Source organism: Myodes glareolus, chromosome 4 (genome assembly GCF_982192425.1).
Source record: "Myodes glareolus chromosome 4, mMyoGla1.1, whole genome shotgun sequence".
Lineage (NCBI taxonomy): Eukaryota > Metazoa > Chordata > Mammalia > Rodentia > Cricetidae > Myodes > Myodes glareolus.
Window position 1 is genome coordinate 43,126,752 of NC_142029.1, and position 13,989 is coordinate 43,140,740.

General features: G+C 42.3%; 1 protein-coding gene across 2 annotated transcripts in view; it reads left to right on the top strand.

The window, feature by feature from the left end:
* The first annotated feature begins 219 nt into the window (after positions 1–219).
* The window catches only part of Bckdhb (branched chain keto acid dehydrogenase E1 subunit beta), a 185,155-nt gene continuing 171,385 nt past the window's right edge, over positions 220–13,989 (top strand). Inside the window, exons 1-3 of one of the 2 annotated variants that reach the window (XM_048435762.3) lie at positions 220–443; positions 9,965–10,042; positions 11,533–11,601. In XM_048435762.3, coding sequence (XP_048291719.3) covers positions 254–443; positions 9,965–10,042; positions 11,533–11,601 — 337 coding nt within the window. In that variant the 5' untranslated portion in view covers positions 220–253. Of the gene's footprint in view, positions 444–528; positions 566–9,964; positions 10,043–11,532; positions 11,602–13,989 lie in introns of those variants that run through there. The other variant, XM_087905446.1, reaches the window with a different exon arrangement.

Consider the following 13,989-nt stretch of genomic DNA (forward strand, 5'->3'; position numbering starts at 1 on the left):
GGATAAGGACACAGCCAGTCTCGGTGTGGGTGGCTCCACATCCAGGGACCGCATCTCAAGCTGCAGGGCCTTAGGTCCCGCTTCCGTCTGCTCAGGCTGCCAGGTCACAGCGTCTCCATCCCCGCCCCCGAACTTCCATCTCCGATTGGTTTCTTTCACGGACCCGCCCCTCGGAACCGCCCAATGAGGAGGCCCGCGACGCCTCTCCGTCCTCCCTGCCGGCAGCGTGGGCTGCTGTGCCTGAGACCCGGGGATGGCGGCGGTGGCTTCGCGGGCGTGCGGGCTTCTGCGGCTCCGAGCTCCTGGAGCGGAGCGGAGGTGGTGCGGACTGCGCTGCTCTGGACTGGTGCAAGACTTCCTGCAACCCGGGGGCGAGGACGCGACCCAGAAGCGGCGGGTGGCCCACTTCACTTTTCAGCCGGACCCGGAGTCCCTGCAGTATGGTGAGACCGGGCGATCTTCCTGCATCCCGAGTCCATCCTCGCCTCGGGTCCGCTTTCGATCTTGCTGCTCTTTCTTGGTGACTCTTCCCTTCAGATGCAACCCCTAGGCAACTACAAGATAGGTGAGAGGGCACCCTGCCTTCTGCGAGGCCCTGAGGGTTTAGAATTGTCCAAAGAGCGTCCCTCTTTTCTCTGAGCTCCACCCCTGCTTTTCCTTATCAGGCCCTTTAGGATTACCTTACCAGGACTGGGTCAGTAACTTGAGGCAGCAGCCCGTAAAAGACTTTTCTTTTTCTTTTTCCTCCCCTCCCCCTTGGAAGGGAAGAGTAAACCTAGGGAGTCAATAGTAGAATTTAATTTTCTCAAGGTCACGAAACAGGTTCTGCCTAGAGGTGGAAAGAATCCAGACTTCTGCTGGACTCTGCTGTCACTTGGCGGAGCAGAGGTAATCCACACAGGTGATGGGAAAGAGCAAGGGGAAGGGGAGGGGTCGGGCTTTTTATGTGCTACTCTGTTACACTCAGACTATTTCTCCTGCAAGTTTTGTGTCCTTGCCTAAGATCCCAGGTCTCTTTGCAGAGTAAGGACACCTGTCCTGTTTTCTTGTCCAATAACTTCTTCCCCGCTGGGGCTGGTATATTTGAAAGCCTGTGTTATTTGTGAACAGTAATTATTGAGAGCTTGCTATTGGCGAAATTTACATTCCCTGTCTCCTATGGTTCATAGGACAAGTTTTAATTTAATGTGATATGCCATGTCTTAATTTTTGCTTTGCGGTCAGATAAGCCGAAGCCTTCAAACAGATTATTCAAGAGTGCACAAGATAGAAGTTCATGGCAGGTCGCTCCAAAGTTGTGTATCGAGGAAGCTGGATTTCAGAACTGCCACTCTACATAAGGCAATGAAAGGCATTTGGAAATGATTTACTGATTCTTCTTCCCAGTTTTGTGAAATAGTAGATTAGAATGATGAATAGCAGTGCATTTTTCCCTCCCAGCCTTCAATACTGTCTTCACAGCAAAGAACTTTGGCCTAGTAATAGAGAAATAGAGCACAGGTCTTATTAATTCACCCTTCCACAATTGTGAAATTACTAAAATCCGAGTGAGGTCATGTCTCTAAGTTGTTATTATAAAAATGCTACAAGCATATTACAGACAAAAGGCATAATTTAGAGAAAGCAAAAATGTGTTTGGTACCACTCATTGTAAATGCTGCTAAGCCTTTTGAGGTTCATTCTTCCAGCTCACTGTGTTTTCCGTAGTTGTAGTTTTAACACAAGTCCAATTTGCATTAACTGAAGCAAGGTTCCTGTAATGCTGTAGAGTGTTGATAACCTGCAGAATTCGGTAGTGAGACTCCGTGTCTTGAATTTTGTCTGTCTCCCATCACCTGAGACTTTGAAGTCATCACTTGTACAGGCCTCAATGTTTCTGTAATTAAGGGATTAATGATAATAGCTACTTCATAACAAGGGGAGCTAAGGGCTGAGTAAGAATGTCACTAATATATTTAACTCAGCATGTGACAACTTGGGAGTCAGTAACAGGCAAGTTTACCATCATGCACTTGTGGTGGTTTCACAATGTTACAAAATATGCATAAAGATACATTCCCTGAGCATGACCCCCCCCCCCCCCCCCCATGACAGAGCCCCTGAGATTCCAGTTCTCACTCAAAATGTGAATGGTTTAGTGGAGTTTTTAAATGTTCACTTTAAATGCCTGGTTTCTGCTCAGTCTGTATAAGAGTGTTTGTTGTATGAAGTGTAAGAGGGGAGGATGTAAGACTGTGTTAGGCTTGATGCTGGGAGTCCCAGGAACAGGTGGTTCCTTGCGCTTTTGTGCTAACCACGGCACCTTGTGTTGGCATGTGTTTCACTTCTGCTGAGGAATTTTTTCCCATATATTTGCTCACTAGTTCATGCTCTTCCTTTTTTCTTTTTTTTTCTATTTTAAAAGTTGTGCCCGATGTCTTTTCTCCTGTCAGTGCTGACGCTACCCTCCATTATTGAGTAATTGCTTCTATCCAGGTGTGGTGGGCTGTTACCGTCTCAATAGTCGTGTGAGATAGATGGTGTTATGTTCATTGGACATCGAGGTTCAGAGATGTTTGTGGCCTTCCAGAGTGTGGTCAAGAGCAGAGTCAACTTTCCGACCCCATTGTGTCTTCCTCGAAGGCCTCACGAGTAGTGCTAAAACTTTGCATATTATGGCTGTTAATGAAGATACCAATTGTCTGCCCTTCACATGTGCAGCACATGCTTTTCATTCAGCAATATTGATTTCACATGGAAAAGGGACTGTTTTAGTTGGTGGCCATGGTCAACTTCAAGGAGGTGACTTTTAAGCTACATAGTAAACTGGGACAAGGGCTTATCTCTGCAAAGGCCACTGGAACATTATTTTTAGGTAGAAACAAGACTGAATAGGTTTAAGGCCCTGAGTATGGTCATTCTGTGTTGTATCAACAGAGAAAACTGTAGTTGGATTTTCCTTTGGGCCACCAGCTCACAAATAACATGGAGATTTCTTATTAATTATGAAAGCTCAGCCTTAGGTTAGGTTTGTTCCTAACTAGTTCTTATAACTTAAATTAACCCATATTTTAAAATCTATATTCCCCACATGGCTCTATACTACTTATCCTACTTCTTCTGCTGTCTGGCGGCTCTCCCTTTCTTCTTCCCAAAGTGCTCTGTCTTCCCAGAAGTCCCTTCTATACTTTCCTGTCTAGCTATTGGCTGTTCAGTTTTTTATTACACCAATCAGAGCAACACATCTTCATACAGTGTACAAATATCCCACCACATTTCCCCCTTTTTGTCTAAATAAAAAGGAAAGGCTTTAACTCTAACATAGTAAATCTGTATGCAATAAGAATTATCAGGTAAGAATTACATTTACAGTGTTCAATCCATTTGTATTTGGCATATACTTGGAAAAAAATACTTTATTATCTATCCCATTTTGGTGAGTCCAGAATTTTATACCTAAACCATTTTTTATCATAACTTGTATTATCATCCTAAAAATATCTTTTTAGACCTTAAAATATCTTCTTAGATTAACAACTTAAAATTTTTACGTTTTCAAACTTAGAAACTTTATATCTCGTATGTAAGTTTTTTTTCTGAATTTGTTAACAAGGAAAACTGTAACTATAATGATCTAGTCTTTAACCAGATCAAAGAAGGATAAAATATTACTTTAGTAAGCAGGAAGTACAGAGCAAACAACTTCTAAAATTATAGAAATCACAGGGACATCTGACTGCTTGGACAGTTACCCAGTGCTCCTCTGCCACATTGGGGCATCCATCTTGGATCTACCTACCTGCGAGGCTGAAACCTCTCAGCTAGCAGCTTTGAAGATACTTTGGATGTAGATTTTTATGGAAACAGTAACAGAGGAATTCCGAAAGGCTGGGTCACTTGGGCTACTTGTCCTCATTGGTGTCTGGTTGTTTTGTTGTGAAAACGCACAAACGTTTAAAGGTAACATACACATCTGCATTAACACAGTATGGACTGTGCAGTGTGCACATGTCAGCTAAAGATTTTTTGTTCTTTGTTTGAGCTGATAAAAGGCATCTGTTAGTCTTACAAATCTGTTTGGACTGTATAACCAAACCTCTTCCCATGCCGTAGGAAAGGCTGGCATGTAATAATGTCATGAGGACTCTGTAGCCAATAAGATTTATCATGTCTCCTCCAGTCTCAGAGCTGTTCCATGGTGAGAGACCAGGTCACACATCACCTGTCTTCTAGTCGTTCTTGTTTTGTCTTTTTCTTCATGTCTGTAGCTACGATTTTCAGCTCTTCCCCAATCAAATCTGGTCTTTATTAATTTTGAAGAAATCCATATCTTTTTGTTTTCTGTGGAAACAAAAAGAAAATCTCTCCTCCAATGCAACATATTCATTCTGAAGTTAAGACACTCTTAAAATCTATAGGTTTCTTTAAATTGGCATGTCTGTAATCCAATGCCTCTCAGCAACTATTTTTTTGTTCATTAGCATTGAAAAAATTCATAGCACCATTCTGGATCCAGAGACTCTATGTATTTCCCATTTTATGTGTCTTTTTAAATATTGATTTACTCTTTCTTTAAAGACTTTATTATTTTTAAACATTTATTTTTTTCTATACCCATTTTTTTTTCTTTCTTCAGCATGTCAGCACATTTCTAAGCATAATATTTGATGTGGTATTCCCTTCTGTATGCTGTGAATACCATTGATTAATAGAGAATCTGTCTTGGGCCTGGCAGGGCAGAATAAAGGTAGGTGGGGAAAACTAAACTGAATGCTGGGAGAAAGAAGGTGGAGCTGCAGAGACACCATGGAGCCACCAGAGGGGAAAGACACCAGCTGCCAGCCTGAACCTTGCTGGTAGGCCATGAGTCTCGTGGTAAAATATAAAATAATAGAAATGGATTAGTTTAATTTGTAAGAGCTTGCTAGGAATATGCTATAGTGATAGGCCAAGCAGTGATTTAATTAATACAGTTTCTGTGTGGTTATTTCAGTTCTGGGCAGCTGGGAACAAACAAGTGGCCTTCATACAGCATATATCTGTTTAGAGGTTTTGTTTTTTTCTTTTTTATTACATTTTTTCATTTATTTTACATACCAACCACAGTTTTTCCTCCCTCCTCTCTTCCCGTTCTGCCCCTCTACCTCCTGTGTACCCTCCATCCACTCCTCCTCTGTTCAGAAAGGGGCAAACCTCCCATGGGAGTCAAAAAAGCGTGGCATATCAAGTTGGGGCAGGACTAAGCTCCTCCTCCTGCATCAAGACTGGGTGAGGCATCCCAACATGGGGAATGCATTCCAAAAAGCTAGCTCATGCATTGAATTCACTGCTAGGCTACATCAAACCTCTGCCTAGCACATGACATTCTGATGGCTGGTTCTAACCCCCTTGGTTCTCTGAGAGTTTAGCCTTATGATTGTGGATACTGACCCCTGAGCTGCTTTTACCTGCCCCAGCTCTGGGAATGTTTGTGTCTGCTTGTAGCAGGTGTTTGTATCTAGTGCTGGCTGCTCAAGTGTCCATCTGCACAGTAGGGCTTCTTAGAAAAGCCACAGTTCTGTGGTTGAGTCTACCCAAGAGCATGTTTGCCAGGAAGCTGTGCCAGGAAGCCGCTTGTTAGGATCATTTGTGTTTTTTACCTTTCTCAGGCCTTATGTGGATGTATGTGGCCAGGTGTTGGGCGCCATATGTATTCATATTTTCCTTTGGGCCTCCAGGTCACAAATAGCTACATGGAGGCTTATTATTAATTATGAAAGTTCAGCCTCAGTTTAGGCTTGTTCCTAAATGGTTCTTATAAGTTAAATTAACCCACATTTTTTATCCTGTGGTCTTCCACATGGTTTGTTACCTCATCTTGGTACTATCCATCCTGCTTCCTCCGTGTCTGGCTGGTGGGTCCACCTTCCTTTATCCCCCAGAGTTCTCTCACTGTAGGAAAGTTCCACTTATACGCTATTGCCTAGCTATTGGTTGTTCAGCTTCTTATTATGCCAATCCCAGCAACACTTCTTTACACAGCGTACAAATATCCCATACTTCGGACAGTAGGGTGTGCAGGTCTCATGATGATCAGGGTAAACCAAGGCCTTTTGTTTGTAGGGATGTGGTTATTCCCTCCACCCCCCAGTATTGTAGGAGTAGAAATATCATGAGTAAAGTCAGAGTAAGAAGCATGACTGAGACAGGAGGATCCTAAGGCTATCAGTTTAGCTAATTGGTAAGCTTCTAGTTCAATGAAGGACTCTAAAAATTAAGGCAGACTTGGGTGTGGTGGCTCATGCCTTTAATCCTGGCACTCAGAGGCACAATAAGGTGGATCTCTGTGAGTCTGAGGCGAGCTGGTCTATGTAGTGAATTCTAGATTAGCCAGGGCTACATACTGTCAACAAATAAATTAAAATAAATAAACAGGTGAGAAAGCAATGAAGGAAGATACCAGATGTTGACCTCTGGCTTTCATAGACACCACTCAGGCACAGAGCCACACAGTTGGATTTATAGTCTTAACATCTTGTTCATGTTAGTTTTTGGTGCTGGTGATTGAAGCCAAGCATGTTTGCTGGGAAGGTTTTCTTTCATTGAGCTGTATCCAAGCCCTTTCATTTACATTTTAGTAAAAACCCTGTGTGTGTGTATATATATATGTGTGTGTGTCTGTCTGTGTCTAGTTTTGGGTTCTCAATTTTAATGTGTGGGGAGATATTTGGGATGTGTTTTAATAGGAGTTCCAGAAGGATACGGATTTACAGATGTATAGCTGGCAAATAGAGGGCAAAGCTGGAAGAACCAGAGTATCTGGAGGCTGAGGCAGGGTGATCTTAAGTTCAAGGCCCGCTACACTGTGAGATTATAAAACAATGTTGTACCTGTGAATAGTATGGTTTCTTCCATACCACCTACGCATCAGCTTTAAGAAGAATTGAAAGTGGATGTTGGCATATCAAATTTGTCTTTTGTAGCTTGAAATAACACTGAGGCATACTCCAAACCTAAACTTTATAGTCTTTGGCAAAAATATCTACTAGTGAAAATGTAATTTGTGTGCTGACACTGAAACATAAATGACTTGAAATTATTCCCATAAGGCGAAGCAAGATTTTTAGAGTCAAGAATACATTCTAGATTTACTTTCTGTAATTTTTGTTGTTATTTTTGGTTATTTTGAGATAGGAGCTTATTATATAGCCTAGAGCATGTGGCTTTGAACCCACAATCCTCCAGCCTCAGTTTTGTGTGATTTTTATTGATGTTTTTACTGTTTTTCTAGTAACAACTTACTGAGTAGCTATGTGATAAGATGAATCAAGAGGTTTGGGGGAGGAGCTGGAAGGTGGAGCACTTGGCTAACATATGGGTTGGATATCTAGTGGGGGCATTTGCTATTAATTCAAATGGTCAGCAAAATTTAAAACAAAAATAATACTAGCTGTTAAGGTGTTTTTATTCTCCCTACGTTTTTAACTATGAAAATCCTAAGAAATAAGCAAAGTATTACTTTGTGACATTTATGAAGTAGGTATGTTCTTACATGTGTGAAATGGATATGTTATTGTCACTAGGGAAAAAATTTTTACCCTAAACTGTTATCTGATGTTTTGTGCCACTGGAAAACTTTGAGGTCTTCTGGTCAATGTCAGCTGTCACCTTGACCAAGCCTAGGGGCATTGCCTCAATCAGGTTGGCCCGTGGGGATTTGGTTGATTGTTAATTGCTGTGGAAGACTGAGCTGGTTGTCCTGGCTTGTATAAGGATACCACAGAGCAAGCCAGGAAGCCGTTTTCCTCTGTGCTTCCTGCCTCAGCTTGAGTCCCTAGCCTGACTTTCCTCAGTGGTAGACTATATAACCTGTAAGATTAAGTAAACATTTTCCTCCCTAAATTGCTATTGGTCCTGGTGTTTATCACAGCAACAGTAAAGGAAACTAGAGCAACAGGGCAGAGAAAGTTTTGAGCACGGTAACTAGTCAATGATACAACTGCAGTCTGAGGAAAAATACTTGATGAAGTGGTTCTGGACATTGGTATGCTTGTGTGTTCTTTGATGTGGGTGATGTAATGATACTTTCTGAATGAATTTTTATTGTCTTCTGTAGGGCCCCGGGTTTTCCCCCTGCTCCTTGAGGTGCAAATCACAAGGACTGTTTTGGCTAGCCAGCTAAAGCTTCCTCCTAATTTCTGTGCTCCTTCTGCTTTTAGCCTGGTGATTTAGCTGTAGGCTTTGTTTTACCTTTGGAATGGTAATTTCCCACCTGCCCAGGAGAGTTCCCTCGCCAGGTCCCCTCTCCATTGTCTCTCTGCTTCCAACCCCCAGCCTGGGAGGAATTTCCCACACACTTCCCCGTCTGGCTGGAAGAGTATCTCCTTTACTGGGGCAAAGGTATATTAACCTCGCAGAAAGCTAAATAAATTGGCATTCGGTGATCTCTTGTCGAATGACCCAGGTCTCTTTGTGTGTGTCTTTTGTTCAATCCCCAGGCCATCGCCCAAGCTTGTGGTAGGTACGGAGGCACGCAAACCGTACAGGGAGGAGGGTGGCGCAGATTCGGGTGGCTACCGTCTTCAGAGACAGGAGTATAAACAGGCCATTATTCTGGATGCAGAGGGAGGCAAGGTGTTCTGACAGGGGACTGCCAAGGCCTGAAGTTTGGGCATGCAGCACTGTTGAAGTGATCAGAGAGATACCCGAGGTCAAGCGTGAGCATGCCAGAGGCCAGGCTGAGAGAGAACTGGGGGAGGCCAGAGCTCACTGAGGAGTCTGACTGGGCAGAGAGGAAAGCACTAGCGACTGCACTTCACAGGCAGAGGGTTGAAGCCACCCAACAGGAGCTGTTATTACCCATGCTGGTCATTAGACCCTGACTGCCCCACATTTGGTGACTGAACGGGCATGGATTTGGGGAGGTGGAGGGAAGGGAAGGCCAGAGTAGGACAGCAATTGGCTGTAGATAATGTGCTAAGGTTAAGACCGGTCTGCTCACCAGGAGGCTCATGGGAAGTCTGCCTGTGCTCTGGATGCTGCTGGAGAGGAGTGGCCTAGAGTTCCACTAACTGTGGTGCTTGACCAGCATTTGGTTTGCTCAGAGCGCCAAAGCCATGCTTATTCCTAATTTTCAGCATCAGGAATTCTCCCAGCGAAAGCTTTACAGTATCGCTCAAGAGCGCCGTGAGCCGTGCTGGAGCTAACCATCCGTAGCAGTTAGCTTTCAACCCACAGTTGGAGATTACCAAATATATGCTGTGAACATCGCTTTTCAGCATTGCCTTCGGTGGAACCTTCCAATGTGCTGTTGGTTCGTGAGGCGCTATCTAAGTTCCTTCCCTGTATTACGTCTTGTGGCCCCCTCCCAAAGTCTATTTATGGAAACGGGCATTAGTCTACAGGAATTATATTTAAGCAATAAGACAATAGGAAGGCCTCAGTTTGATAAGTTCAGGGAAGAGATTTTAGTATTCTCCAAGCGCAACAATTTGGCCTTTTGTTTCACGGGCTTTGTGCATTGGCTGCTGTAGGCAGTCCTAACATTCGTTATGCCCGTAGTTCATAACACTTGTCTGGTGTCCTCAGTACTCTCTGGCTCCCACTCGATTCTTTTCTACCGAAATTTGTAGCTTTTATCTACAATTTTTACAATTACAAATCTACAAATGTTTACAGCCTACAAGCTTTTATCTGTGTCACCATTGGTTGTTTCTCTCCATTTGTTTGCTTTTTATATGCATTGTTTAGTGTACATAGGGTTTACCTCCCCCATGTACATAGGGTTTACCTCCCCCATGTCTCTGGATGCTTACTTCACTTGTATCTTTAATGGATCTGTCTTCCCTGCAAATAACCTGGTCAAATCCTGTGATAGATTCTGTTACTTATTTGCATCTTGCTTTTTTTTTTTTTTGGCTGTGTTATAATCAACTGTTAAGAAACTGGTTATTTTTTTTTTACATATTTTACAATTTTTGATATAATGTAACTTTACTTTTCACAGGACAAACTCAGAAAATGAACCTCTTCCAGTCAATAACAAGTGCCTTGGATAATTCATTGGCCAAAGACCCCACTGCAGGTAAACTTAGTGCATGGATGCAGTTTTGTTCCTTCCAGATTCTGAGACCCGAGCAAATTATTAAAAGGATCTACTTAGAGTCTGAACATACATTTCTCCACTAGTTTCTGACACGTCCTCCCGTGTATCCTTGTTAGCTGGCTCTTTGCAGCGTGTGTGGCCCTGTTATTATATGTTGGTTTCTGACTGATACCTGTTGGCTACTCCTGTGTGTAGGAAAAAAACCAAAAAATGCCACTTTGTTTAGATATTTGTATATAATATAAATATATAATATTTAAATATAAAAATATAATATAAATATGTCATATATTATATAAATATGTACAATATATATGCACGTTTATGATTACTTTTACATTGAATGTGTTAATCAGTTTTGGAAGAAATCATTTTAGTATTTCTGTTTTTTAAAATCAGTTTTTAAGTTACCATACAAAGCAGTGGGATTTACTATAGCTGCTTCATCCACAGGTGTCCTGCTTTGTTCTGTTTTGTTTCCTTCCCCACAAGCACTTCCCTTCTCTTGCTTTCCTACCCTTAGGTAGTCCCCCGTCCTGCTTTCAAGTTAAATGTCAGCTCTCTCTCTCTCTCTCTCTCTCTCTCTCTCTCTCTCTCTCCTCTTCTCCCCTCCCTTAAGATCTGTTTCAATTCTCTCATGATAAACTTTCTGTTACACACACACACACAGATTCACACGCATGCATACACATGCACGCACAGAGATGTGCAGCCATGCACACATACACTTAAATCTAGATTCTGTATATGAGCGACAGCAGGGTGTTTGTCTTTCCGAGTCTGGTTTATTTTACTCAGTATAACGATTTAAGGTTCTGCCTATTTTCCTGTCAATGTCATGATTTTATTTTTGCCCTGTGGCTGAGTAAAATTTGATTGTGTTTGTGTAGTGTGTCATATGTTCTAAACAAAATTTTATAGGTAACTCATGTTTATTTATTTTGTAGTTTTATTTTTAGTTCTGTGTGTGTGTCTGTGTGTGGGTATGCACATTTGAGCGCTAGCGCCCAGGAAGGATAGAGGCGCCAGAGGTGTCGGATCTCCCAGGAGCTGGAGTTGTAGGCAGTTGCTAGCTGCCTTATGTGGGTGCTGGGAACCAAGCTTGGTTCTTATGCAGGTTCAGTGTACACTCTTATCTGCTGAGCTATTTCTCTATCCCAGCAACTTAGTCTTTATCTTGCTGCATTTTTAAAGTTTGATTGACTTTATATATATATTCTTACTTATACATATGTTTGTATGTGTGTATACACATGTATGCATTACAAATACACAGGATTATGTGTATATACTTATTTGTGCATGCATGAATTATGCAAACAAGGATATTATATATACATATATATCACATTTTTATTACACAGATGTGAGTATATGTATAATTTCAAATCTAAATATTTAAGTTCCTTATTTGCCATGACTTTAAATTTAGGGATTACTAAATATAGTCTCTGAATATCATTTTCCAGTAATATTTGGTGAAGATGTTGCCTTTGGTGGAGTCTTCCGATGCACTGTTGGCTTACGAGATAAATATGGTAAGTTATTAGCTGTATAAAGAGCGTTCAACAGAATATTTACTCAAAGATCTGGAAAACATAAAACATGTCTGTACCATTGCTATATTATTGTTTGGTTGGGTTCCTTTTATTTTGAGGACATCCTGCAGAGTTCTCTGGCCTGGATTTCTCCAAATCTGTTCTCACTAGAATCTTCTAACGTAGTTTATCTTGCATAAGTCGTAGGTTGCAAAACCCCAGAACATTTCATGACGTGAGCTGTCAGATCATTCATCTCTCCAGGAGCGGTAGGCTTCCTCTTGGCACACACCGTAGCCAAGCTCAGCTCTGTTGTCCTTAATTCAAGGCTCTGCCCATTTGTCTGTGGTAGTCAGAGTGTATATTTTTGTTGCTGTTGGTGGTGGTGGTGGAAATTTATTAGCCTTTCTTACAATATTGGTTCACATGGTTGTGGAGAGGGGGGCGCTCGCCAGTCTCTAGGGACACTTGGCAGGATTCCTGTGGTTCAATCTTGGAGCCAAATTCAGTTTTGTTTGGGAAACCTTGGACTTAAAACCCTTGGGATGACCAAGGAGAGCCCATTCCATGCTGTGAAGCTCAGACTTAAAACCTTGGGGTGACCAGGGAGAGCCCACTCACTTCATGCTGTGAAGTATTGCCTTCTTTACTTGGAGCCACTAACTTTAAAGTTATTCATATCTAATAGATAGCTCCGCAACAGGGTCTGGACCTGTGTTTGCCTAAACTAATAGCATTGTAGCCTGGCCAAGTTGGCGTTGAAAGCCATCGCTGCCCCCGTAGCCTCCTCACTCTGTTCATTCTCAGCTGCCTTCCTTTCTATCTGCTGCTTCATTGTCTTTGCACTCAGAGGTGGAACCATCAGAATGGGCCTCGGTTGGTTTAGCAGTGCTCACCCCCATGACTAGCTAAGGAAGGTGCTTCTACCCTTATTGCTAATGGCTCCTTTGTGGTGCCTTGTGTTTATTTCCTTTCACTCTTACCTAGTCTCAGAGCAAGCAGAGCAGGTACATTTAGGCCGAGGAGCAGTTGGTAGTGTTCATATTCTTAGACTCCTCTGCCCTGGAGTGCTCAGGTCTGTTCAGGCTGAATAGCAAGGGCCCTTAAAAGTTTTAACACAATTATTGTGTGTGGAATTTTAGTTTAAGATGTGTTATATTCGTTTACGCTGTAGAATATTTGTTTCGTGATGTAAAGATGTGTTGCATTTGTTTAGCTCTGTAAAACTGTGGTACCTTGCCTGTCTGAAACAGCTAATTGGTCTAATAAAGAGCTGAATGGCCAATAGCTCAACAGGAGAGGGACAGGAGGGACTGGCAGGCAGAGAGAATAAATAGGAGGAGAAATCTAGGCTCTAGGAAAGGGGAGGAGTGAGAAAAGGAGAAAGAGAGGAGGACGCCAGGGGCCGGCCTCCCAGCCACACAGCCAGCCACGGAGTAAGAAGGAAAGAAAGATATATAGAATAAAGATAGGTGAAAAGCCTGAAGCAAAATATAGTTAAAGAGAAGCAGGATAAGTTATATATAAGTTTTAAGTTTAAAGTTATAAGTTTTATAAGTTACAAAAGCTGGCTAGCAACAAGCCAAGCTACGACCAGACATTCATAAGTAAGAATAGGTCTCTGTACAAAACAAAAAAAACAAACCAAAACAAAACAAAACCCCCAACTACAGTTGTGTATCTATTGCTCCATCTCTGAGGTACGTGGTGTCATGGTCCATGTGGTGTACTGAGGACGTTCAGTGTGTTCCTTTTTCTCCCAGTGATGACAGGTCTCCAGTCCTCTCCTTCCTCCTGACTTTGTGTTCTGTGAGCTGTTGAGAGACAGAAAAAATTGGTCAAAAGGCTGTCTTCCATACTGTAGACTCCTAGAAACTTGTAGATCATTAGAAAAAAAATCAAAGAAAACTTTCATACATTTGAGTTTGGAGAAAGGTGTATGCATTGTAGACTATTTTAGGAAGTAGGGAAGCGTAAAGGAGAGAGGAAACAGTGCTCAGGTGTTTCCGGAGATACTCATGGGGGCATCTGAATAGTTGTGCTTCTGGGGCATATTTGAATAGGTCTGTATATATTAATACTTAAGGTACAGAATTTTGCTTTCTTAAACTTGATGTACTCTCTGTGGGGTGCAGCAGCATGCTCTGAGGGCAGTCCCTTCTTGTCTGACTCAGTGTGATGTATTTGAGCTGGAGAGAGTTTTCTGGCTCTTCCCACAAGATCACATGTGTGACTCTTTACTGCATCCATTCTCTCTGGGGCGTTTCATCCATATTCGCTGCTGTTGACAAACTAGCTGCTTCCGAATGTCTGCCTCTAATCTCTCTCTTTCTAACCTCTTTCCTGAGCTTGAGAGCCACGGCATCACTGTTCTACCCCGAATGTTCA